The 25,768-nt window shown below is 48.9% G+C and overlaps 2 protein-coding genes and 1 long non-coding RNA gene across 36 annotated transcripts in view; all 3 read right to left on the bottom strand.

Annotated features, from left to right (window-relative positions):
- The window catches only part of SAMD11 (sterile alpha motif domain containing 11), a 326,641-nt gene extending 325,721 nt beyond the window's left edge, over positions 1 to 920 (bottom strand). For all 3 annotated transcript variants that reach the window (XM_083512931.1, XM_083512932.1, XM_083512924.1), the window contains exon 1: positions 858 to 920. The gene's annotated coding sequence lies outside the window, so the exon portion shown is untranslated. The remainder of the gene's footprint in view (positions 1 to 857) is intronic.
- Positions 921 to 2,225: 1,305 nt separating this feature from the next.
- Positions 2,226 to 3,129, bottom strand: LOC310711478. The gene is made up of 2 exons (XR_014528483.1): positions 2,823 to 3,129; positions 2,226 to 2,772 (listed from the first exon to the last, which is right to left on the bottom strand). It is a non-coding gene; the product is annotated as an uncharacterized lncRNA (long non-coding RNA).
- Positions 3,130 to 6,170: 3,041 nt separating this feature from the next.
- Positions 6,171 to 25,768, bottom strand: part of RERE (arginine-glutamic acid dipeptide repeats) — a 348,430-nt gene continuing 328,832 nt past the window's right edge. For 16 of the 32 annotated variants that reach the window (XM_083512803.1, XM_083512831.1, XM_083512832.1 and 13 more), the window contains 7 exons: positions 23,460 to 24,817; positions 22,295 to 22,517; positions 20,615 to 21,338; positions 13,333 to 13,377; positions 13,003 to 13,149; positions 12,097 to 12,277; positions 6,171 to 10,276 (listed from right to left, as the gene is read on the bottom strand). In XM_083512803.1, the coding sequence (XP_083368929.1) occupies positions 10,243 to 10,276; positions 12,097 to 12,277; positions 13,003 to 13,149; positions 13,333 to 13,377; positions 20,615 to 21,338; positions 22,295 to 22,517; positions 23,460 to 24,817 (2,712 nt within the window). In that variant the 3' untranslated portion in view covers positions 6,171 to 10,242. The remainder of the gene's footprint in view (positions 10,277 to 12,096; positions 12,278 to 13,002; positions 13,150 to 13,332; positions 13,378 to 20,614; positions 21,339 to 22,294; positions 22,518 to 23,459; positions 24,818 to 25,768) is intronic. The other 16 variants (XM_083512830.1, XM_083512833.1, XM_083512804.1 and 13 more) reach the window with 7 other exon arrangements.

Raw genomic sequence — 25,768 nt, 5'->3', positions numbered from 1 at the left:
TCTAGAATAGGTAACAGGTGTTTCAAACCAGCCTTCTCTTTCTCTGATTAGCTAGATTGGCTCCCCTGAAATCAGTCGCTCCTACAACTTCATTCTTTGGCTAAAACACTGAAAGATGGGAGACTAGTTTCATAAATTTAAAGCTCACAAGCTTCCGCCCCCAAATCCTGGGAACTGTAGTCTACCTTCACAGAGCTACAATTCCCAGCACCCTCAACAAATGACAATTCCCAGGATTATTTTCATTTGGGAGGAGGTTAGGATGCGCTTTAGATGTATGGTTCGTGCACAGGCTCACAAAAAAAGTGTGGAAATTTGCACTTTTTCTACATTTTGTGTCAGATCTTACAAATGCTAGAAACTTGTTCTTTTAAAAAAGAAAAAACCCAGAAAGCTGGGACTCGAGATTATAATTCATTCAAGGGAAAGAGAAAGACAACTCCCCCCTCCTGGCACCCATGACTCCCAAATAAACATGGACAGAACTGAAAGCCTTATTTTGAGAAATGGAGCCTTTTCTTTTAGAAAATAAAATAAAATCACTGCCGGAGAAGAATTACTGTACAACTGAAGGACTTGGCAAATAATTTTAAAAAATAAAATAAAAATGAAAATTGTAGGTGCTTCCCTGTGAGGAGAGGTAACTCAGACCCTAAACCTGGAGGAAGTTGGCAAAAGGGTTGTTGTTTTGGCTCTAGTTATTAAAATACAGCAATTTTTTTTCAAAATAGAGACACACTTCAGATGTTTTCCCACTGTCTTGATATTTTACTCCAGTCCACTCCAACCCCATTACTCTCTCGCATGTACAAACAGCTGGTTCTTCCAGCAAGGTCAGTAAGGAAAGAGAAACTTACTAAGCGTAGGAAATTAGTTTTCATGCCTCGCAGCCATTCTCCTTCCTCGCTCTCCATCTCTGAACAGTGACCGAGAGCGAGGGAAATGCAGCCACATGATTGGCAGAGGGGCTGGGTAGGCAGGCCCTGCTGCAAAATGCCGCCACGGGATTGGCCAGAGGAAGGCAAGGCTGAGGCCTGCCTGGTTTCTATGCTGGAGACCACCTTTCTTGAGTGGTTTTTAACCAAAAAACCCCCCCAAAAACCTCACGAGGGGAATTTTGTTTGTTAATGTTTCAAACAAGTGAGGGGAAAGATGTTTAAAATGAATGCTTAAGGGGGAGAAATGTGTCTAAAATGAGCGTCTGAGGGAGGTAAAAGTGCTTAAAATGAATGTTTGCTCCAAATGTCAGGCTCAGCCCTGAAGTAGGGTTGCCATATTTCGAAAAGTAAAAATCCAGACGCAAAAGCTGAAGGGAAAAATAAATTCAAGCTTTTGGCCAAAGTTGTCAAGCTTTTTCTTAGTTTTGCCCAATGTTGTTCCCAGACATTACAGTGATTTCTGCCCGGAAACTGTTTCTGAAGGCCGAATTACGGACTAATAATAATAATAGTGATTTATTATTTATACCCCGTCCATCTGGCTGGGTTTCCCCAGCCACTCTGGGCGGCTTCCAATAAAACACTAAAATACAATAACCTATTAAACATTAAAAGCTTCCCTGAACAACCATATGACTCTTCCCTCACAAATCCCCAAACAGAGGCAGCTCAAACATGGGGACAAGAGAACATGTGAACATCACATTCCACTGACCCGCACACCAGCACAGTTATTCACGTGTTGTTCAAGGTGGGTACAGTCCATGTGCAACAAGTGTGTGCCCTCTTTCACACATGCACACTTTGCACCTGTGCTAGAGGCAGCTTGCCCCCGTGCTTTGCATAGCGTGTGAACAAACCTCCAGTGGTTGACTGGAAGCCTGCGGGCATGCGAGATTCCAGCTGATTTTATTGCAAGTTGTGCAGGTGCAACAGAGGCAATATGGATATAAAGAGGAATCTCGGGTGGCCTCACCTGCGCTATAAATTTAATGCAGTATTATACCTCTTTAAACAGGGTTCCCCCAAAAAATAATCCTGGAAACTGGTTTGTTAAGAGTGCTGGGAACTGGAGCTCTGTGAGAGATCTCCAAATACCGCACAGCACCCTTAACAAACTAGTTCCTAAGGTTATTTAGCAGAAGCCACCATCATTTAAAGTGGTATAAGATTGCTTCGAATGGGCATGCATTTTTTTTATTGTATCTTTAATATTTTGTTGGAAGCTGCCCAGAGTGGCTAAGGAAACCCAGTCAGAAGGGTGGGAAATAAATAAATACCTACCAATTACTATTACGACTACTCTCATCTATTAAACTTATTAATCACTTTATGTTACAAAAGCACCTCAAAGCAATTTACAAAAATAAATGGCTCCAGAACAGCTTGATTTGGGGGGGAAGGGTGCACACGTGAAGGCAGAAGTGATTCTGAATAACAGTTGCTTCTAAACTTAAAGCTACGTGCACACCCTCCAACACTACGGAATGCCTCAGTAGCCCATGTGTAGTAAAAGCCTCTAGGGTGCATTTTTAAACACAGCTTTGTTTAAAGCAAAACTTTATAAATATCCCTCTGACGATACCAGTCTGTGTACAGCATAACATGTATCTCAGTAGGAAGTTACTTTAGTGAATGCTGCCACCTGCTGGCCAAATTCAAGAACGTTACGGGCGTCTGGCTGGGCAGGGACATGCAACTGTTATTTGGAACAAAAAATGCTAATCGTGACCATTCGTTCAAGCACCCGTCGCTTAAGAACATAATAAGAGCATGGTCAAGTCAAAGGTCCATCTAGTACAGCATCCTGTTCTCACTGTGGCCGACCAGATGCCTATGGGACACCCACAAGCATGACCCAAACAAAACAGCTACTCTCCTCACTTGTGATTCCCAGCAACTAATATTCAGAGGCACACTTCCTCTGACAGCGGAGGCAGAACATAGCCATCCTGGCTCTATGAATTTGTCTAAACCTCTTTTAAAGCCACCCTAACTGGTCATATTAAAGGGATGCGGGTGGCGCTGTGGGTTAAACCACAGAGCCTAGAGCTTGCTGATCGGAAGGTCGGCGGTTTGAATCCTTGCGATGGGGTGAGCTCCTGTTGCTCGGTCCCTGCTCCTGCCAACCTAGCAGTTCGAAAGCACGCCAAAGTGCAAGTAGATAAATAGGTACCGCTCTGGCGGGAAGGTAAATGGCATTTCCGTGCGCTGCTCTGGTTTGCCAGAAGCGGCTTAGTCATGCTGGCCACATGACCCGGAAGCTGTACGCCGGCTCCCTCAGCCAATAAAACGAGATGAGCGCTGCAACCCCAGAGTTGGTCACGACTGGACCTAATGGTCAGGGGTCCCTTTAACTGGTCATATTACTCATGGCAATAGATTCCTTAGTTTTAGCTATGTGCTATGTGAAGACATCTCTCATTTTGTCTCTCCTGAACCTGGTCATGGTGGGCAACCACAAGCCACCATAGAAAATTTCCTGCAATCTTGGCATAGGCATTCGTCCAGGACACTGTGGGGAGTTTAAAATGGCCGCATAGTGACGTAATCCAAGGAAGACTCCACAACAAATGGTCCTGCTGTGGCGATGGCATCTCACCAGCAGACTGAGGATACCAGGTCCTCTTCTCCAGGTCTGCTGCCTCCAGGACATAACTATTTGAAAAACACTCCAATAGCCACCTTGCTGTATTTAAAACAAACACAGAAAACCTGTGGCCCTCCAGATATGGTTGGACTACAACTCTCTCATCAATATTTACTGGTAATTTGGATGTTTATTGAGAGCTTTGCAACAAAATGCTACTGGAGCAATAAAGTAAAATGCAAAATGCAAAGGATTGCCAACTCAATAAACTAACAGTAAAACCAGTTCTAGAGTACTATTATATGGTTGTTATTCCATAAAATGGCTGGGTCGCTTTTAAGCCCTGGCTATGCTGCCTGGCCTGACCAGAGCTGCAGACTAACATCTGTCCGGCTAGCTAGATAATCCAATACACAGTGATGCTTAATTCACATTTAATGTGCAGAGACCATTTGCTATGAGCAAATGGGGCACAGCCACACCAACCCCCTGCCCACCTTCTTACTTACAACCAATGGAGGGCGGCTCTGGCTGCCACTGACTCTGCTGGTCTCCCCGTTTCTGACCAAGCAGTCCCAATGGGCACTGGCTACTGCATCTTAGTGAGAAAAGGGAAATTTGGGTGGGTTTGAAGAGTTTTTTTACTCCTTCCCCGAGCCACTTCCTTCAAGCACACGGCTCCAATCCTTTGGGGTTTCTCCTTGAATGAGACTATTTCTCAGAGTATGCCCTTCTTCTCTCAGCCCCCAATGAATGCATCTTCTGTCATCCCAGAACAATACATTTCAAAGACGTATTAGGACAAAAGCTTTTGCTTGACATGGACAAAAACTGATTGGGGTGGTGACAGTGGCATTATCTTGTATCGGTTTCCCCGAAGTGGAGAGAAAAGAATGAAGCAGCAGCCCGAGGCACGGAAATGGCATTTACATTTAGATGAAGGTGTTTTCTGCAATGGATGAATTCTAGTCACTTGGCATCGTGTTCAGCAGAGCAAAGGGAGGACAAGGACTGGGGTGTGTGTGGCAGAGCAAATTACCCAGAAGAGGGAAGAGAACAGGAGACAGGATCAGACACAAGTCCACACAGGGTCCTGGCGAGTCCATTGTGCAACATTTGGGTACCCGGGGCCGAAAACCTGAATCACCTCCAGGTTAATTAAGGTGGCAACACCATCTCTTTATTATAACACTACAGTATATACCCTGCCCTCCTGCCATGACGGATCCTGAAGTGGCATTCATGGGATTCTCAAGGTCAGAGCTGCTTTGGTAGGGGTTTGCTAGTTTCTTCCTCTATCCCAATCCATTTTCCTTTTGTGTCTTGTCTTTTTAGATTGTAAACATGAGTGCAGGGAGTGTCTTTTTCATGATGATTTGTAAGCTCCTCTGAGATCTCTCTCTCTCTCTCTCTGCCAAAGAACAGGATTATAAATAAATATTTACATTTCCTGGATCAGCAGCAAAAATCTAATTTAAAACAAACCAATGAAGAGCAAAAGCAATGGAATGAAGGGTTTTAGGGCTCTGGTGCTTAACTAAGGCTGCCATATTTCAAAAAGTAAAATTCCTGACACTCGCAATGAGCTTTTTCAAGGAAACCACCAAAATTGTTGAGCTTTTGGGAGGAAACCTCCCCTCCCCCCAAATCCTGATGCAGCCAAGCCTAGCTTAACCAATTGTTAAATATTTAATTTACTAAAAAGTGGACTAAACTGAGTACAGTAGATGGCATAAAATGGCAGACTGCAAGCACTGTCAAAACCAGGGGTAGGCAACCTAAGGCCCGTGGGCCGGATGCAGCCCTATCGCCTTCTCAATCCGGCCTGCAGACGGTCTGGGAATCAGCATGTTTTTACATGAGTAGAATGTGTTCTTTTATTTAAAATGCATCTCTGGGTTATTTGTGGGGCCTGCCTGGTGTTTTTACATGAGTAGAATGCGTGTTTTATTTAAAATGCATCTCTGGGTTATTCTTTGGGCCTAGGAATTTGTTCACCCCCCCCCCCCAAATAGTCTGGCTCACCAGATGGTCTGAGGGACGGTGGAACGGCCCATGGCTGAAAAAGGTTGCTGGCCCCTGGTCTAAACCGAAGTTTTCCCCTTTCTCCCTCCCTCTCTGTCTCACACAATCACACGCACAGCAGAGGGAATGCCTAATCTATCATGACGCCTGCTACAAGATGCACAGGCATCATCCAAAACCCAGAGAGAGCTTGGGACAGCCATTAACTCTCAGACTAACCTACCTTGAAGGGTGGCTGTGAAGGAAAACACAGGATTAACTCCATGCACACCCAACCATCTTGACACCTTAAAGGCAGGACAAGCTGCAAATGTGTTACTTAAGAAAATATGTAACTGAAAAGCCTGTCCCAACCATGGCATATGGCAATAGTACACCTTACATGGGCAAATGTCCAAAGGGACTGTGCTGTCTGAAACAGGACCCACCTTGTTTTGTTACCTTGTTGTAGGATGGTCTTTGTGCAGTTAAGAGGAAACAGATGAGAAGATGCTTAGGATGAAGCCAAGCCACTCTGGTTGTTGCTTCCGATGAGGTTCATGGTTACTGAACCCACCCTAACCTCATGCCCCTTAAAACATGCATGCCACACTTTTCAAACAAAATCAAAACTGCCGTAGTGTAGCTTGGTTTTTATTTATGTCCACAAATATTTCAAAAAAATTACAAAATACTCAAATGGAGAGAACACAGAAGTCACGATTTCTGGGTTTTCTACTCTGTTTTACACTGTGTTATCCCATGGTAAACCTACTCATATATACACTAAGCCTCAAGATATATATATATAAATGTAGCTGTCAGAATGTATATTCTGCTTTTAAACGGTGCAGTGAAACTAGCTCAAACCAGGACGACACAGAACAAGAGACGGTTTGATTTTGAAAAAAAAATAAAGTAAAATCACACACGCACGCACACACAAAAAGCAAAATAAAATAAAATGGATTTTTGAAGTTCAAAGCAAAAAATAAAATCTTGCTTTAAAAAAGTTTTTTTTCTGAAAAGGTAACTGTAAAAAGTTGGGAGATTCTAACAGAGCATGGTGGTCTTGGGAGAGTCAGGGCAAATAACACTGTAGCTAATCATTTAGATCCGAGGACAAAGAACCTCTGGGCTCCCCCACCATTGTGGAATGATTCATACTGTTAACGTAAGCATAAAAAAGAAACCCAAAGGTTAAGAGCTTATGAGGAAGCACAATGAATTGCATGTAAACTGCAGAGGGAAAGGCGTAATAAACTGGTACCATTTGTCTGTCTTTCCTAGACTGGCGAGTTGCAGATTTTTCGGACTACAACTCCCATCAGCCCACTGGGTGTGGCTGATGGGAGTTGTAGTCCAAAACACCAGGAGAGCACCAAGTCAGAGGAGGACGGTCTGCAACATCCATGCTAAGTGTCTCCTGAAGGTACTGAAATTTCAGTTCTGCCAGGGGACCAGGGAGAGGGGATTATCGCCACCCTCACCAATATGGCTGGTTCTGTTTTCAGTGAGAGTCGAGGACAGTTAAAAACTAGATTATGCTTGCTGCAAGGAGGCGTCTTCAAAAAGACAAGGCAAGACAGAGGAGGGCTGATAATAAGCAGCTGGGGATGTCCTGCCTGTTAAGGCAGATCATTATGCGAAGTTTATTCCATTCCAGATGACAGTGCTAAAACATGAGACGCCAGCTAGGCTTTTAGGCAATGACTCTGTCTTGTTAGCTTGCATCTTGCTGGACATTTAGCACCATGAATTTAGAGTTTCCTGATGCTCAGTTCAGTGCTTCAGCTCTCGGCAATTCAGAAACTGACCTGAGAAGAGGTGACCGTGACAATTCTGAGGACACCCCGTGTGGCTTGTGTGACCAAAATATGGTCCGCAGTTAGGAAAGGGCTAACTTCAGAACCACCTGGAGGGACTGTAAGGCAGGTGGATGGCTTAGTAACCACCAGCTACTTGCCACTGCACAGAGAGAAGAGGCGTGGGCTGCCAATAAGGAAACGAATGGGAAAGGAGGATGGTTTGGGATGAAGGAGCAGGAGTCAGGGAGAAGGGGGAAAGGTCCGCTCTCTGGACCAAGGTAGGAGGAACCCAAATTTCTGTTAGGCTGGATTAAAATTCCACCTGCCATATTCGCTGTTTAAGAGACCGCTGAACGATTAGCTACGGGGTTATCTGATCAGGCCCAATGGACTCCTACCACCACAAGTAACAGTCTTCACAGCAAATGAAGCAGCCTTCCAAAAGGAACAAGAACCAGGAAATGTTATTATGAATGCAACTAACAGGAAAATGTGTTATCGCACAGCCCTGCAGATTCCTGCACTAATCCAACTCATTTTTTTTTGAAGTGTAACTAAAGTAGCAATTGGAAGGGAATAAAAAATAGGATTCATACAGTTGTCATGTGCTTGCGACACTGATAGCTTCTGACAGAAGATGGTCAACCCCACTCTAAGCCTTCAGAGTTTCCCTGCCTCGTGCACTGGAGAGTGTGAACATTTTTTTACAAAACAAGGATAACTTGTTTTAACAGCAGGCAGGAAAAAGGCTGCCCGAGGCACATTTATTGAGTCTTATTCTCACTCCACTGTATCCCAAAAGAGCATTCAAGATGGGGATTTTTTTGTGGGGGGGAATTACTCTGCTGCCATGTACTGGGGGTGAGGGGGGGAAGAGTGAGACCGCCCTGGTCAATTGTGCCCTTGAGGTAAGACCAGGTGCAAATCCCCTTCTGTGCCTAGCGTCAGCAAAGCACACACACAAAAACAACACAAACCTGCTAATATTGGACCGATTAAAAGCCAAGCCCAGGAGCGCAGAGGCTGCTTCCCGTTTTTAAGAGTGAAATTTAAGCTTTGCGTTCGTGGGGGGAATTTCGAAAATGCACAGCTCTGAAGCAGCCCCTCTGCCTGTCCCTTTTCTTTCAAAGTGTGTAACTTGTCAGGGATGGGAAAGTTTCGATTCGACACTATTCAAATAAGTTTTAAAACAGATCTATAGATATTACTTGAAGGGAAATGGTTTGCATGTAAACTTCATGCTATCTAAAGGACAGTCTGCCCCATATCAGCAGCTCTCATGACTGGTGTGGGGCTTTGATGCTGGAAGGGTTCCCAGGCACACAGTGGGTATGCATGGTGCGCATCCTGAGATGGAGAAGGAGAATTTCCTCCTTGAATTGAACGCCTTGTGGGGCTTGTGGCCAAAGAAACGCCACCGCATTATTTTTGTCTTAATTGGTAGACTCTGTGTGTGTGTGCCTGCATTTTTAGGACACAGTTTCAGTTTAATGCTATGTTTGTGGAGGAAAGGAGAGACCCGGGGGTAGCCTGACAATTCAAGAGCCCATTTCTTGAAAAATGCTACCTTTCCCACTTCTGCTTCAAAAAAGCTCTTGCGCTGGTGGAAAACGTGACGGCTTTTCGACAGAACCAGTGCAGGAATATGCGGTCTTGTTCACCGGCTGAGGAACTGAGTTATGTCAAAAACAAACCTATGAGAATGAAAAGCGATTTAGAATGTTCATGGAACGAATGAATTAAATTAAAATGAACAGCGCACACGCACACACACACACACACAAAAAGAAAAAGATTTGTGTGTTCTTGGTTGGTTTTTTTTAGAAAAAAAAAACATATTATCCCTGCAACTCCCTTTAATGCTCATGTTGCTACCAAACCGTCAAGTCAAGCTCTCGACCATTTTGAAATTACTGACCCCTCCCCCCATGTCATCTTCCCTTTAATTAAAGGGATAATTATATATATTCCTCTTATATTAAAAAATCAACTCTGTATTCTTGTCAACATCAGGTAAGAAGTAACGGTTTTGTGATGTTACTGAAGAGAGAGAACAAGAGGAAGAGAGAGGAGGAGATGGAAGGAGAGAGAGAGAGAAAGAAAGAAAGAAAGAAAGAAAGAAAGAAAGAAAGAAAGAAAGAAAGATAGATACCAGGAGTTTGTGGAGATTATAATAATTTTTTTTAAACCCTAACCCAAAAAAATTATTTACAGACTTAAAAAGCCATGCTGCAAAGCTCTCTTTAAAATTATGAAGTTTTCCTACAATGTATTAAAATAAAAGTAGATTTTTTTTCTTTTAAAATTCTTGTTATAGCACTTGGATTTTCAGAGGGTGTTATGCCACCTATTTGCCATTCTTGGTTTTTTTTGTTTTTGTTTTTAAAGTGTATATATATATATTTATATATTTATATATAAATTGAGTGTATTTCTTTGTATGCACAGTGGCTTGCATTAATTTGTGAACCTGATTCTAGCACCTACTCAAAATGAAAAAAATGAAAAAACGAACCCAACCCAAACAACCCCCCCAAGAATGCCCAAGGAATTTCCTCTGAATACTTCCATCCAGTTCTGAGGGGGTTGTTTCTCTCTCTCAATAGGCTTCTTAACAGGTTTTATCATGCAAAGAGACTCCTGAAACTGGTCTTGGAAAAATCTTCTCTACAAATGAATTCTATAATATATGTGCTGATTTTAAAAGTCTCTATATGTTGGGCTTCCTTATTTGTTTTTTCTCCTTTTTTCATTTTAAATAGAGAAAGGTATCTTGAAAAGATAAAATTCTCTTGTTTTTCGCAGTGTGTGTGTGTGTGTGTGTGTGTGTGTGTATAAACACATTCCATTTCTTCCCAAGGACTGGGATCTTCTGCAGCCAGAATTACAAATAAATAATTTATTACAACTGCTTGTCACTTTCTTTCTTCAGTCGGCTAGAAGAGAAGAAGAAAAAGAAAAAGAATTCAGTTGCTTTTTTGGGTTGGGAACTTTTCCCTCCAGCCTCTGCAGTCTCTCCCCTCTCACACAATGCAGAAGAGCTCTCTGCCAAGAACAGACAAATGTGGTAGTGAAGTAGACCTCTGTGTACCACAGACCCCCCCCCTCTCTCTCTCTCTCTCTCTCACACACACACACACACACACACACACACACACCCTGCCCCATAAGAAGAAAAGGGGGTGTGACAGGCCTTGGGGAAATCCCTCTTCCTACCAAAGACTGAGCAGGGAGGAGTTATGCATCCATCCACATGTTCTCCCAGGGACTCAGGGATTTTCAACTAGGACTTCATGTCTTAAGTGAACATCCAGCCCTGTGAGTTATGTGTTCTTGCATTCATGTGCTCGAAAATAGCAGCATGTGACATGAGGCTCTGTGGCCAGCAGGCAGGCAGGGAGCCTCTGGACTGGCTGGGCCTGGAATAAAAAACAACAACCCAGGAGCCTGGCCTTCTGCAATGGCCAGTTCCCCAAGCAATACCTTCATGCTCCACTTCAAGGACCCAAGCCTTCAAAACCCTGAAGAAACCAACCTCATGAAGAAGGTTGCTGCGTTGACCTTCCAAATCTGACCAGTAGTGGCCCTGACAACCTCTTTCTGTGGTTTCTCATCCTGGAGCTGACATCACTGAGCACCTATTGAGGCCCCCACCCTTAATAGAGCCCCCACCCAGGCAACCCTTGAAGCCTCCTGGTGCTGTGGCTGCTGTCTGTTCAAATGCCTTCTGTGAGCATCCAAGCAGTGAGCAGAGGGAGAAGATGAAGCACCTCCCTCTGCTTGCCATGTATGTTCTAGGCAGCTGTACAAACAGAGTACAGCGCAGCAGGGAGAGGAGGAGATGGGACCACCCAGGGAGGGCATCCTCCAATGGGCATCTTGCCTGAGGACCCTCCAAAACCTGCAGTTGGTCATGGTATTTTATAACAATAGCAGGTATAAGAGCAGGAAGACCCTCTCCTCCCTCAGAAAAACAAACCCAACTCTGAGGGCACGTGACACACTTCAAGTTTGACACCTCTGGTGTAACTAACCTGTAAAGTGATAGGAGCCTAAAGCAAGAAAGCAGTTGTGCAAATGCGGCCAGTTTGGATCTCCACTTTATGCTGCTGCCAGAACATGCCTCTCCTGGTTCATTCATTCATTCAGTCATCATTCATTCAGTCATCATTCATTCATTCATTCATTCATTCATTCATTCATTCAGAACATGCCTCTCCTAGTTGGTTGGTTGGTTGGTTGGTTGGTTGGTTGGTTGGTTCATTCATTCACTCACTCACTCACTCACTCACTCACTCACTCACTGATGACAGGCAGCCCTCTAGATGTTGCTCGACTCCAGCTCCCTTCAGCCCCAGCCAGCATCGCCATTAGTCAGGGATGATGGGAGTTGTAGTCCAGCAACGTCTAGGAGGGCTACACGTCCCCTGTGCCTATTTTATGGTATGCTGCCAGGTGTACCTCGCAAAGCAGTTCACCAAAGACAGTTGCACAATTAAGCATCAATTAAGAAGAAAATGTGATATAAGGGGACTACCACTGCGAGGTGAGTGGTGGCAGCTCGCCAGACCACTCCTTTCTCCTCCCCTAGTCCCTCAGGGCAAGGTGGTTGCCCACTTGGGCGGTATACAAATTCAATAAATAATCTTAATAACAAATAAATAGAGGAGGAATTGGCCAAGGGGCAGCATGCACGCTAAGGGGAGCTTGCCCCAGAGAGCTTCTTCCTCCGCTGACAGCATGGGCCCAGCCTTACCTGTAATAGTCTTCTTGGCTGGGGAGGTGGCCCCCGTGCATGTGGGGGTGCCCATGCAGCCACTGCTGCTCCATGGCTAGTCTCTGAAGCTCTGCTGACTGAGCATGCATGGCCTGTAGCTGGTGGGCTGCTGACATGGGAGGAGGGATGCCGCCAGGGAGGTCACGTGGGTAGGGGGTACCTGGGGGGAGAGAAAAAGAGAAAAGGTTGTCGCACACAAGTTTGGACTGGCCAAGGCATGCCTGGTAACTGCAAGCTGGGATAACAGTGACTGAGCAGATGGGTTGCACCCAATGCTAGTCCTACTCTATGCTGAAATCACTGGAAATGACTTGTGTGGGTCTACCCTGAGTAGGATTTACTTGGATGCAACTCAACTGTGGAATGCCATCCACATAGGAAGGGGCCTGATCCCTGGTACGAAGAGTCTTTGAATGAGACTCCCCCAGTTCACAGCCTTAATTTCATAAGTAAGTCAGTCCAGAGACAGCTGGGATAACAGGATAAATGCATTAAATCACTGGTACCCAATAAAAACCTAAACTAGGTGCATTTGTCCATTAAAGACAATTGGCAATAATATCCACACGGTGTACAGAAGCAGGATACCTCTAGACACCAGGTGCTGAACAGCATCCCTGCAAAGGGGGGGGGGGCAAATGCTCTGGTTGGAGGAATCTGATTGGCTGCTGTTCAAAACCAGATAGCCCTTAAGTCTTGTATTTTTCATCTGCATCAATTTTCCCCAACTTGCCGCCCTCCAGATCTTGCTGTCAGACCCCAAGCCCCACCGGCCTCAAGCGGCATGGCCAATGGCCAGGGATGATGGGGGTCGTAGTCCAATAACCTCTGGAGGGCATAGGTTGGGCAACACTGGCTCCCCAAGGGCTGCTACTAAACACTTACCAAAGACCGGGTGCCGGAGCATTTCGTGTTCGTGGGGCGGTTGCCCTAGCAACGGGTTTGGGATAGTGCCGGGAGGATAAGGGAAGCGCGCCAAATGGGGCCCGGCTGCCAAGGGGTCCACAAGGGGATGGACAGGTCCTGCCGAGCCTGCAAAAGGGAAAGGTTGGGGGTGGTAGGAAAGAGGGGGGGAAAAGCAACGACAACTTACCACCAGGCTCAGAAACCCTCATTTTGTTCAGGGGTCAAAAGCAACATTAATACTTGCGCAAATAGCTGAGCATAACCGGTAATTATCAGAAGCCTAGTCCCCCCTCCAACTGTGGAGCCTACTTCTCTGTCTGGAGTGTTCGCAGTGACATCGGGTGGCCAAACAGTCTTTGAGAGTTAAAACAAAAGGGGAGAAAAGGGGAGGGGGGGAACAGGAATGAGCTTTCTTATTAAGAAGGAAAAAGGGAACTGCGTACAAGAACAACAGAAAATCAATTCACCATTCATTTACTATTCCTTTTTTAGACACGTCCCATAAATGCCCTGGAGGTGGCATCTGAGGCACCGCACACAAGACACAAAGTGTATCATAAAATTAATCATCAAAACATTTTAAAAATAAGCCCCAATAATGCCACAGAATGGCAGAGATCCTTTTTCCTGCTATGAGAGACAAAGCTCTCCTAAGAAGGGGTTTTTTTTTCCTAAAAAGAGGGCAGTGAAGCAGCCGGATGGGCTCCTCAAGGTAGATGCCTCTGCTGAGAAGGCTCTAGACCTCATTGCTGCCAGAAGACATAATAATAATAATAATAATAATAATAATAATAATAATAATAATATCTTTATTGTCATCTTTATTGTCATTCAGATAATAATGACACTGTCAACAATGTAAGGGAAACACGTGCAATATAAGCCTCTTAGAAGTGTTGCCTTTCCTACTGAGGGTGGTTAATCTGCACATCTGTCTGCTAAACCCCCCCCCCAGGAGTTTCATCTCACCCCAGAAAAAACCAAGTTCAAGGTCCTAGAACAGAAAGGGACACCATCATAGGGTTGCTATTTGAGGAAGGAGAAAACAAACAACCACAGGGGGCTATTTGCACATTTGCCGACAGATGCAGAACAAGCTGTTCATGTACTACCTAGCACAGAGCTTCACATCTGGAGAATCCTCTATTTTTAAACAACCAGCTCCTAGCTCTTGTGGCTGCTGGGAAAAGCTTGAAAGTGCAAGGGCAGAGCCTGGTGAAATCTGATGCATGGTTTCAGAGTTGCAGAGTCCCAAGCTTGCTTTTTGTCTCAGAGAGAGACAAAGACAGACAGACAGAATCATGGTGGGGAGTGAGATATTGTTTGTCTAATGACTGCTCAATAGTGAGAAAAATGCTCTCTTTGCTAACTCAGGGAAATTATCTTCCTAGTCATTACTACTTCACATGCTCAGAAGCTGGGCAGAACATCTGAAAACAGGTTCTGGGGCTAGGCCCCGGGCAAGGTGGAGATCGAACTCAGCTCCTGTGAAATCTCTGAAGCCCCTTCAGAACTTTACTTATAAGAAGGAGAAACCTTAAAATAAAACCGTGGACAACAGCAAATCTTCTGCCCTGCTTGCAAGATGGAAGAGCTTCATGTGGGGCAGGGGAGAGAGAAGGGGGCTAATTGGACAGGTGCTTCGTCAAGGTTCCCAGAAAACGGAGAAGAGAATCTGGTCAGGTCATTTTGACCCTGATTCTCACCCAAGGGAGCATATGAGCCCCTGGCTGCTTTAATTAGGGCGTCTGCAACCTGAGTCGCTGCATGTCAGAGCAGCCTGTCTCAGCAGATTTCCTCTCGTCCTGCAGTTGCATATATACATATTCTCATACAAGACCTTCCTGGTGAGCCTTGGGTTTTGTTAAGATTCCTGATCCCAGCCGCCTAATTCTAAGGGATTCCTGTCCTAGGTCACTGCCTCCAGGGCCCCTCTATCATATGTCGAGAGAGGTCATGTTCCAGCCCAGCATGAATCAATCCAATTAACGACACTCAGAAGATCCGCTGCAAACGGCATGCGTGATGTGCTACACGCAAGGCTTACAATACTAACCCACCAGGCAAGAGAAACGCAGGAACACTCGGATCCTGAATTACAGCCTGGGGTTTGTATCGCACCTTGGCCTGTGAGTTAGCAGAGAGTCCACAGAGCTAGGGGGATCCCTCAGGGAGGGGCTGTCAGCAAAGACAGCTTCAGGGACACAATCTGAACCTATATCTAAAGAACGAACATTTTAATCCCTGCAGAATTTGAGATCGGGGGAGAGAAAGATAGGAGAAAAGTGTCATATTGAGTCAGACTCATTGGGTCTGCACTGACTTGCAGCAGCTCTTCAACTGTATGAAAAAACTTTGCACACAGGAATGTGAGGTCTGTGCCTCCTTGACTTCCTTGCTCAAGACTCCTGGAGGTGTTTGGTTAAAACGGCTCTCCAATGAGCACTACAAAACACCCCAAAATCTGGACTGAACAAGTAGGTCACTGGAAGGTGGTGGCTGATGAACCTGTCTTGGGAAGGACTCTGGACTCTGGATCTGTTCTGAACACAATCGCCCTCCGTCTCAACAACAGCATGGAGATGCTTGGTGCAATTAGCACAAGCACAACTCAGGAAATGCAAGAGTGTCTTATACAGAGTCAGCCCATTAAATTCAGTACTGTCTACACTGACCGGCAGTGGCTCTCCAGGGCTTCAGGGCAGGGAGTTTTTCTCAGCCGTTTCTGGAGATCCTCATCATCTGCTTATTTGATTGGGGAAGCACCAGAGCACTCAGTGACAGAGCATCTGCCCTGCATGCAGAAGGTTCCAAATTCAACCCTTGGCATGTCCAAGTAGGGAAAACCATGGAGAACCAGGGTGCTGGTTGGAGCAGACAATGCGGAGCTAGATGGACACATGGCCTGACTTGGTATAAGGCAGCTTCCTATGTTCCTACATCACTTTCCCCAGATGATGCTGGGGACTGAACTTGGAAACTATCTGCTTGCAAAGCATGTACTCTGGGCCCTCCAGGGATAGCCAACATGGTGCCCTCCAGATGTCTGCTGGGCTCCCAATTCCCATCATCCCAGCTAGCATGGAAAATGATCAGAGGTGATGCGAGTTGTAATCCAGCAACATCTGAAGGGCACCACATGGGCTATCCCTGCTTTCAGACATAGGAACAGAAGACACTGTTCAACCAGCTTAGTAGTCCAACCAGCGTAATACTACCTACACTGACTGGCAGCAGTTCTCCAGGGTTTCAGATAGGGAGCCTTTCCCAGCCTTACCTGGAGAAGTGGGGGATTGAACCTGGGACTTTTCATACGAACAGCAGTTGCTCTACCGCTAAGCTATGGCTATTCCCCTTCCAGCATAGAGGAGCAAATGCAGCTTGCAAAACACTGAGCAAGGCACAAGGCCTGCCTTTTTGTATACTAAGCTATCCCCGCATGCCCTTGGATCTGTCATGTATGATCTAGCTGAGATTCCTGCATTGCAGGGGGTTGGACTAGCGGGCCCCCAGAGTCCCTTCCAACTCTACAACTCTATGATTCTACTATTTCTTTTGAAACCAGCTTTATCACTGAGTTTCCCTGAAACACAGAGAGAGCTTTCTTCCTGAGAAAGCTCCCTTGTAATAACGCCTTGCCTTAACCCAGAAAGCAGGGGCAGATTCTCTCCATCTATTTTTAAATGCAAGATTCACTTTGTTCTGTCTGCCTGCACAAAAAGTACATCTGCAGTCTGATACATTTATGGAGATCAGTACATTCTGTACTGCGGGTGGGGAGGCTTTTGTTACTGACCTTGGCTGCGAGGATGCACACACGCTCCCTCCCCTCCCAGTGTCTCATTTAACTCCACTGTTATCATCCCGAGGGGGAAAAACAATTCCAAATCACCCACCTCAGTAGGCAAAAAAAGAAAAGAAAATTGGGGGGGGGACACCAATGAGACCAGCAAGCCACACCAATGGCTCTCCAGGGTTTTAGGCTGGGGTCTTTCCTGGCTGGAGATGCCACTGGGGAATGAACCTGGATCCTTCTGCATGCAAAGCAGCTACTCTATCCTGAGCCTGGCCACTGGTCCATCTGACTCAGCATTGTGTGCACCAGGGATCTTCTACCTTTCCAGATCCCAGGACCCACTTTTAACCCAAACATGCATTTGAGGACCCATTTCTGAAACCCTTTACCATACATTTGCATGGTAATAGAGCTCATGTTGGATCAGGCCGTGACCCGCGAGTGGGTCCTGACCCACCAGCTGAAGATCAGTGGTCTACAGTGACTGGCAGCAGATCTCCAGGCTTTTTGGCAGGGATCTTGCCTACCTGGAGATGCCAGCGAGGGACTGAGCCTGGGAACTTCTGAACACAAAGCAAACGTTCTGCCACTGAGCTACAGCCTTCCCCTTTAGATGTAGGAAGCTGCTGTGCCCTGAGTCAGGACACTGGTCTCTCCAGCTCAGCACTGTCCAGGACTGGCAGCAGCTAGCCAGGGTTTCATATGAGGGTTTTTCTTCCCTGGAGATCCTGTGGGTGGGTGGGGGGGGGGGGAGACACTGAGGATTCAAAGCAGGTGCTCCACCACAGAGCTACAGCCCTTCCTCAATATTTTTTTTTTTGGGGGGTGGGCATGGAAGGCGTTGGTGCTGGGAGTAGCATTGGGCGATATAGCAATATATCAGGACTGGTACTGGGCGGGGGGGACATACCACTGGTGAAACCATCATCACACTCTGCCCCGGCAGAGGGAGAAATAAACTGCATCAGCGAGTTACCGATACAGCTTCTTCCTCCCTCCGCTTCTTTAAACTGCTTGACTGAGGAGCATGCAGCAAAGTAGTTTTATGGAGACAGCGGTGGGATGGGAGTTCCGTTAGGTGCCCCCCCCCCAGCTGAGAGAGCCCTAACCCCGCTCCTGCTTGCACTTGGGTAGGAGTGGGATTGGGGCTGCAGCTTTGCTTGGCTGCCTTCGTCTGGGAGGGGGTGCTGCGCCTTTCCTCCCAGAAAGACACAGCCCACCCTCTGGGTGGAAGGCAGCCAGGCGGTGTAGGGGCTCTTTGATGCTGCTAGCGAACAGCACACCCACACAGGTGAAGGCTAAGGCAGTCAAATGCACGGAGCCTGACAGGCTCAGTGTGCTTGGCTACTGTTGCCTGGTCTGTCTTTGGGGAGTGGGGGGCAAATGGGCAAGGTAGCTCGCCTGCCCCCATGCCAGCGAAGGTGGAGGCAGCCTGGCCAAGGAGCCCCAAGATCCTTGCGGCTCGAGCACGAGTGGAAGGGACACCGGGACTGGCTCTGTGGGGGGCAGGCGGCCTCCTGCCCCCAGCTGAGCCTGATCAAGGAGCCCTGAGTCCCCTGCTGGTTTCGCACAGGGGACTCAGGGCTGCCTCTGCTGGGGGCAGGAGACTTTCGGTCCCCCAGCTGAGCAGCAGGCTGGGGCCAGCTGCATTTGCCACAGCCCGCAAGGTGCTGACGTGAAAGCGCCTCAGCTGCCATGGTGAGAGCTGTGGCAGTTTCACCCGGCACTTCGCTGCCTGGGGCCAATGAAGCTTTTTTACAACACTGCGGTTTATTGCAACGTTTGGCTGGCAATACACTGCAATGTTGAAAATCCAACATCGTGCAACCCTAGTTGGGAGGAGGCAGGTTGAAAGTGCCCTTTAAGCAAGTACAGGGATCTAGCAATGGAAAGGCAAGCAGTAAAGGCAGCTCCTTGCCTGTGCTTACGTGCGTGCGCATGCACAGACACACACACAAACACAACTCCGTGTGCATGCTCTGGAGCCTCCCCATCTCTCTCTCAACAGTTAATACTGGCTACAATTTTCTCTAGGGGAGACAAACCATGGGAAATATATTAAACATGCGTCCAAAGCAGGAAGGATCACCTTCTAAAAAGAGCAACTATTGCTCGTGGTCAGCACTCTACGAAAATACACGCAACTCTCCGCTCCCCAGTGTTCTGCCCCCACCCAGCATGTCCAGGAAATAGAACCCCAGATACTGTAAACAGCCTCAGTTCTTTAATGGGAGAGGAGGGAGGGGAGTGGTGATTTCAGTTCTACCCCAATGGGGAAAGCAAACTGCTACACTTGGAGGTTATGTTACCCGGGGGGGGGGTGTCACCCTCCTCCTGTGAGGCTGGGTGTCTTGGGCAACGTGGATCCTGCTGGAGGGACGCATCATGGGCTCTGTGTTCAGGATCCTTGAAATATTAAAGTCTTGTCTCCCTTCCTGTCATCACTGGCGGGACGGTGGGTTTTCTCCAACTAAGTCCTCCTCAGAGCAGAGCCACTGAAACTGATGGACATGACCAAGTTAGGCCTACTTATGTTAGCCATGTCCATCAATTTCAGTGGCTGATGAGAACTTAGTTGGGATACGACCTACTCATTTGTTTCAAGCTATTTTTTTAAATTGCTGCAACCAACCCTGGGAACTTATGGGTAAGGGTGGGGGGCAAGAAACTGAAAAGATGATGCTGGACGTTCTGCTAGAACACTTTTCAAGAACGATCAAACCACCACAGAGCTTCCTACCCACTGGAGCCTGTTCCTACAATAAACACGAACCAGTTTTAACCACTACCCACAGCTGCACTAAAGACTGGTGTGTATCACCAGGTGTCACACAGAAGAGGCACCTTCCTTGAAATGGGTCAGGGTGACAACAGAAGTACAAAAAGTAATCTAAACTGGAGGGTGAAAACACCCCACTTTGCACGATTCTTTGTCCTCCCTGAATGCCAGCCCTCTTCCAAAACATTCTACTAGAATGGAGAGCCTACTGAGCTCAAGGACGGATTATAGCAGTAGAAGGAGTAGAGAGTGACAGAGGACAGTGAACTCGGGAGACCTCACTGCCGTCAGAGGGGGGTAGGGATTACACAGACCCCAGCTTAAGACACATGTTAAGGACAAGTGGGCTTGTATTTGAGATCCTGAATGCCTCTCTGGTCTGCTCCAAGGCTCCCTTGCATAACTTCTCCTAAGCTGGAAGCTTGGCAACGCAGCTCTTGCTAAGTGACCCCTGACAGGAGGAGGAGCTGCGCTGAATCCATGACAGGAAAGGAGACCTATTTTTTAGTGCAGGGGACCTGCTGGCCTCGCCAATGCCCCGAGTGGTTGTATCAAAGGCATTTCACATCAGAAATGTGCTTCGCAGTTTCTCTTAGGTTTGCCCTTAAAACGTTCCATCGTGTACATTTTTTCTCGTTTGGGTGATGAGGATCAAGGCTAAGTAAATAAAGGGACTTCCCTCCACAGGCTGGTGGTAGTTCAAATTCAATATGGTCCTCTTTGCATCACACTAGCGCTGAGTGCCTCACTTCAGAATGCTCCTGTAAAAATGCTAGCGTTTGTTTTTTTTACTCTGTGTAAAAAACAACAAAAGACTTTCAGCAACTTGAAAACTAACACACTGGGACAGAAATTCCAGTTTAGCTCTCCCAGGTACACTACTTTTTTTTTTCATTTGCTGGGAAAAACACTCCCCCCAAAGAAACAGGCGGCCCCTCCCCACCCAGCTCAAAAAGAAATGGACGGCATCAGGGGCTGCACACACAGCATGGAGCAAACCGCTGTTACAGACTCACCTTGATGCAGCGGGTCCTGTTGATGGAGGTGTAGATGCGAGTGTATGTGCGAATGTTGGTGATGATGCGGGGTGACGTTGAACATCTGCAGCCGGGCCAAGGGGTCGTTGGTGAGTGATGCCATCCGCTCCGCATGTATCCTTTCGGCGGCCAGTCTGTCCGGGTAGCTCATTTCAGGCCGCAGCTGGGGGCCTGCCAGAGCGAGTCTCTCCCGCTCCAGGGGGTTCAAGCCCGGGTGGAAGGATGCAAACGGGTGTGGGCCCGCCGTGGGGGGGATAGTGAGGGCGCCGTGGCGGGCAAAGTGCTCCATGGGGTTGGTGGCGGGGTGAAGCGCATCGAGTTCCGGCGGCTTCACCTCGAAGCCCGGCTTCATCCGCTCCCGCAGCTCCCTCTCCCGCAGCTCCCTCTCCCGGAGCTCCCTCTCCCGAAGCTCCCTCTCCCGCATGGTGGGGTCCACGTTGTAGAGGCCGGGCATGTGGTAGGCCAGCAGAGGGTCGGTGGGGTTGAGGGGCACGAAGAAGGGGTGGTTGCGGTTGGTGGGGGACATGACGTGAGGCCGCGCGTACTCGCTGAGGGTCCGTAGCGCCGGCGTGTCGGGTCCAATGTACGGGGGGACGGCGGCGATGGTGGTGGGAGGAGGTTCAAACGACGGCCTCATGTGAGTTGGGCCACTCAGCTGGGATTCTCCAAGACGTCCTTCGTGCGACGAGCTGGATGATTTCTGCTGTACCGAAGAGGGGAGAAGAGTTTAGTAGGGGAACTGAAAACCAGCTCAAGACCTTTCCAATAGCTCTCACACAATCCTTCCTTCACAGGGTCGCTCTCTCCCCTGCAGCAAGTAAAAGGTCTCCGTGCCACATCACTGGTAGTCTAGGTCTACGCACCTGGAGCATTTATGGGAGGAAGGTGAGGATTTTCAGAGGAACTCAGAAAAGAAGTTTTGATCATTTGCAAGTGTTGGGGAGGCTGCAACCCTCCAGGTGTAATTGGATGACAAATCCTGACATTCTTGACTGTGAGTTGTCATTCTGCACTGTCTGAATAGTCCACAGCTTGCCCCCCACCCCAACCCCTGGAACAAAATTTCTCCAGCTGCTGCAGTTCCAGGAATTTTATAGCCAAAGCTCCTCTTTGACTGTGGAATTAAGAGCACAAGAAGAGTGGCTCCTGGATTGGGCGAACGGATAATCTAGCACAGCATCCTCTTCTGACAACTGGCCACCCCAATGACCTAATGGGAAGCCCCCAAGGCAGAACTTGAGTGCAGCAGCAGCACCAACTGGGATCCCCAGTATATGGAATTCAGAGGTGTATACTTCCTCTGACAATGAAGGAGGGGTGAGCACCCAAGCTTCCATTGCAGGATCAAAGGTGGTCCCCAACCACGTCCACACCATGCTAATTCAGGGCACCTGCCCTCTGCCAGCCTCTTTTTGCATGCCAAATAACCGTCTGAATCATGCGATCTGAAGTGGAGGCGAAGGGGCAAAGAGGAAATCCTTAATTCAGAGCAAGGGAGGAGGAAGGACCTGCTCCCTCTCAAGGCCACAGGGGAGCAGCGAAAGCCCTCACACGCCAGGCCCGTGGAAATGCAACCGGACATCATGCAACCGCAGCCTCCGTTGGGCTCGAGACCCGCCGGGATCACCCCCTCACGGCTTGACAGACAGACAAACCTACCGCCGCTCTTTCAGCTTCTCTCTCACGCTCACGCTCTCTCTCCCTCTCCTTTTCCTTCTCTTTCTCCCGCTCCCTCTCTTCTCTTGCCTTCTGCTCCGCCTCCCTCTTGGCCTTCTCAATGGCCTCCTCGCGCTTCTTGGCCAGCTTGGAACCTGCCAGCGGCGTGAAGTACAGGTCTGTCCTCGCGCAGGAGTTGTAGCCGCGGTCCAGGTGCTTGTAAAACCTGGCAGCAAAGAAACCGGGTGAGGTGGGGTGCAGGGAACAGGGGACACAAAGCAAGCCTAAGCATTTTGAGAAGCAGGAGGCGGAATGAGATCCACCCCCTGCCCACACAGCCAGGAAGAAGTTACCTTGTGCAACATATTGTGTGGGGGGGGGGCGGCTCTGGTAAAACTGGTAAATCAACAGATGTTGGGAAAATAAATGATTGCAAAACCATGTAGAATACTACCCAACCCAGAGAATCAAAGTAAGTTTTTTATATACATGTATACTGTATGCACACACACAAAAATGATTAATCCAAGAGGACAAATCAATATCACAATATGCTTTGTGCTGTGCAATCTTTCAAGAGAACATTCTTTTTAATGCTCTTGAGTGTTTTCCTTATGTAGAAGTAAAACAGGATCTAAAGCGGTGTTCTACAGCCTCAAAATGCTGTACATCCCTGGCACGTATCTCACAAATTTTCCGTGCACCTTTTTATAGTTTTCATGTTGTAGCAACCTGGGGAGCTTTTAGAAGACCCTTGTTGCTAGGATGGGGAGGAGAGAAGAGACTCTGTGTTATGATGTGGCCATTTTAGCAATTCTCCTGTGATCCTGGCCCTCAGAGAGCCCCTTTAAGTCAGGGGGAGCCAATGTGGTGCCCTGCAGCTCCAATTCCTATCAGCCCAAGAATGGACAACCGTTAGGAATGCTGGAAGCTGCGAGGCCAATGGCACCCGCAGGGCAGCATTATTGGGTGCACCAGTTTTAAGGGGATCCCAAGCTCTCCTAAGAAGGCAGCCTGATCCACAGCTGCGGATGTTCAAATCACCAAAACATCATCCAATGTGGTGGTAGTGAGGGAGTTATGGATGGGCAGAGGTGGGAAAAAGTCCCGCGAACTTTTATACAGTACAGGTGGCAGTTTCCCCAAAGCTGCCCATGCCCTCCCTTACCTAGCTGACTCGCTGGCGTGGCTTGGCGTGTCCACCACTGTCGGCGCTGGCGATGGGCTCCGGGGCGGGGGAGGTGGGCTTTCCGGCTCCTCCGCCTCATCCGGAGCCTCTTCTTTGATCTGGATGGGTGGCATCGTGCAGGGCGTCACCACAGGGACGTTCCCAGCGCAGGCTGCCGACGTGGAGCCCGTTGCCTGAGGAGGGGCGCTGGGCACGGAAGGCGGCGTGGAGGTCGACGGGCAGGAGGGAGGCGTGATGGGTGGCGGCCCCCCGGGGACAAACGGGTGCTGGGGGAAAGGGGGCTGGGGAGGTACCTGGTGGAGGCTGGAGGAGGAGTGGCTGGCGGAGGGAGGGAGGCCCTGGCTTTGCGTCAGGACAGGGGGCTGCGCCGGGGAAGGCTGCAGCGGCTGGCTCTGGGGCATCAGCTGCAAGGGAGGAGGGTGGGCCGAGGGCGGGTGGTGCGTGGAGAGGGAGCTGAGCGGCTTCAAGGCTGGCGGCGGCGGGAGGTTGGAGTTCATGGAGAACGGCGAGGGCCCCGCAAGATGCTTGTGGGACGGCGGCATGGGGAGCTGAGGGATGGGGGTGGTGGGAGGCGGCTTGATGTGGGGCATGGTCAGAGGGGCCGGGAGGAGGGGCTGCTCTCGTGGCGGCGGGGGCTGCTGCTGCAGCGGAGACGGCGCCTGCAAGGGGGGCTGCACCGACGGGACTTGGAGTGCTGCGTGGGGGTGGGGCACAGCCTGGGGCTGCAGGGAGACCTGAGACTGAGACGAGGACGAAGGCAGCGGGGGAGGCTGCGGCGCGAGGGGGAACGGTTGGGCGGGGACCGGGTGAGGCAGGAGCGGCTGCGCCTGGAGGTTGTGAGGGAGGGGCTGGATCTGGCTGTGGAGCGGAGGCTGGGGGACGGCGGGAGGCTGGGGCTGGCTGGAGGGCACAGTCAGGGGCTGCAGCGGCGGGTGAGGAGACGGCAGCCTCTGTGGGTGCAGCGAAGGGGCCTGCTGGATGTGAGAGTGGGGGGGCACCGGGGCCTGAGGCTGGCTGCTACCTGACTGGGAGACGGACGGGGAGATGTGGGGAGGCACCGAAGAGGGGAGGCCAGAGGTGGCTGGCAGTGGCAGCTGCGCTGAGACAGGGATGGAGGCGGGTGTGGGCTGGGCCAGGCCATTGGACGCCTGCAAGACTTGCTGCTGGGCAGACGAATCCGAGTCGCTCTCATTGTCCTGGGGGCTGGGGATGCTGGGCGAGGTGCTCCGGTTGTCCTGGTCGATGTCCTTCGGGTCGCTGCTGCCCTCGTCATTCACGCTGCGGCTGTCAGAGCTCTCCCCCTCACCTTCGGACGGGGAGTTGGGCCGGCTGATCTCCTGTGGACAAAAAGCATGGAGGAAAGCTCTGTGTTAAAAAGGGTGTGGTTTATGGACACTGAGTGGCTTCCCAAATAGAGATTGTGTGGGAAGGGCTGTAGCAGAGTCACAGAAGCAGAGCGTAGACAACACTCAGCTATATGGGCCAGTCGTCTGACTTAGTATTCCAGTTTCCTATATCACCAGCCAGGTTTGGGAGTAGACAATGGGGGGCACTCAGGCCAAGCCCAAGACACTTGTTCCTACTGTAGAAATTCTAAATCTTACTTGGTATATGGTGTGATCTCACTGGGTAGTCTTCCTGTGCGGCAAGCCCCACTGAAAAGTAAGGAGCTGCACAGCAACATGTGTTCCCCAAGGTGGCCCCCACACAATAACTTGTGAGTGACCTGTGGATCATATTTGCCTGCTTCCCACTCTGCCACCCTTAATCACAGCAATCTTTGAACTGGAAGGGACCATGAGGGGCATCTAATCCAACCCCCGGCCATGGAGGAAACCTTTGCCCAAAATGGGGCTCAAACGAATGACCCAATGTTGGGACCCTTGGGCCCCGATATTATTTTTTTATCCTTCCAAGTAAATAAGGGCCCTGCTGGAGCAAAAGCCCAATCTAGTCCACCAGCTGCCAACAAGGATGCCTCTGGGAAGCCCACAAGTGGGACATTAAGACAACAGTCCTTTTACTGACACTGCTCCCTAGCAGAGAAAGATTGCTGGCTGGACACAATGATGGTTTAAAATCTACCTTATCAAAGGCCTTGCCCCAAAGGTCTATGTCAGGCTTCCTCAACCTTGGCCCTCCAGATGTTTCTGGCCTACAACTCCCGTGATCCCTAGCTAGCAGGACCAGTGGTCAGGGATTATGGGAATTGTAGTCTCAAAACATCTGGAGGGCAGAGGTTGAGGAAGCCTGGTCTATGTCATCCAGAGCCAGCTGGGCCCACAAAA

Source organism: Podarcis liolepis (genome assembly GCF_965112155.1).
Source record: "Podarcis liolepis genome assembly, chromosome: 7".
NCBI classification, from domain to species: Eukaryota; Metazoa; Chordata; class Lepidosauria; order Squamata; family Lacertidae; genus Podarcis; species Podarcis liolepis.
Note: the sequence above shows the minus strand (reverse complement) of the source record. Positions and strands in the feature narration are given on the sequence as shown.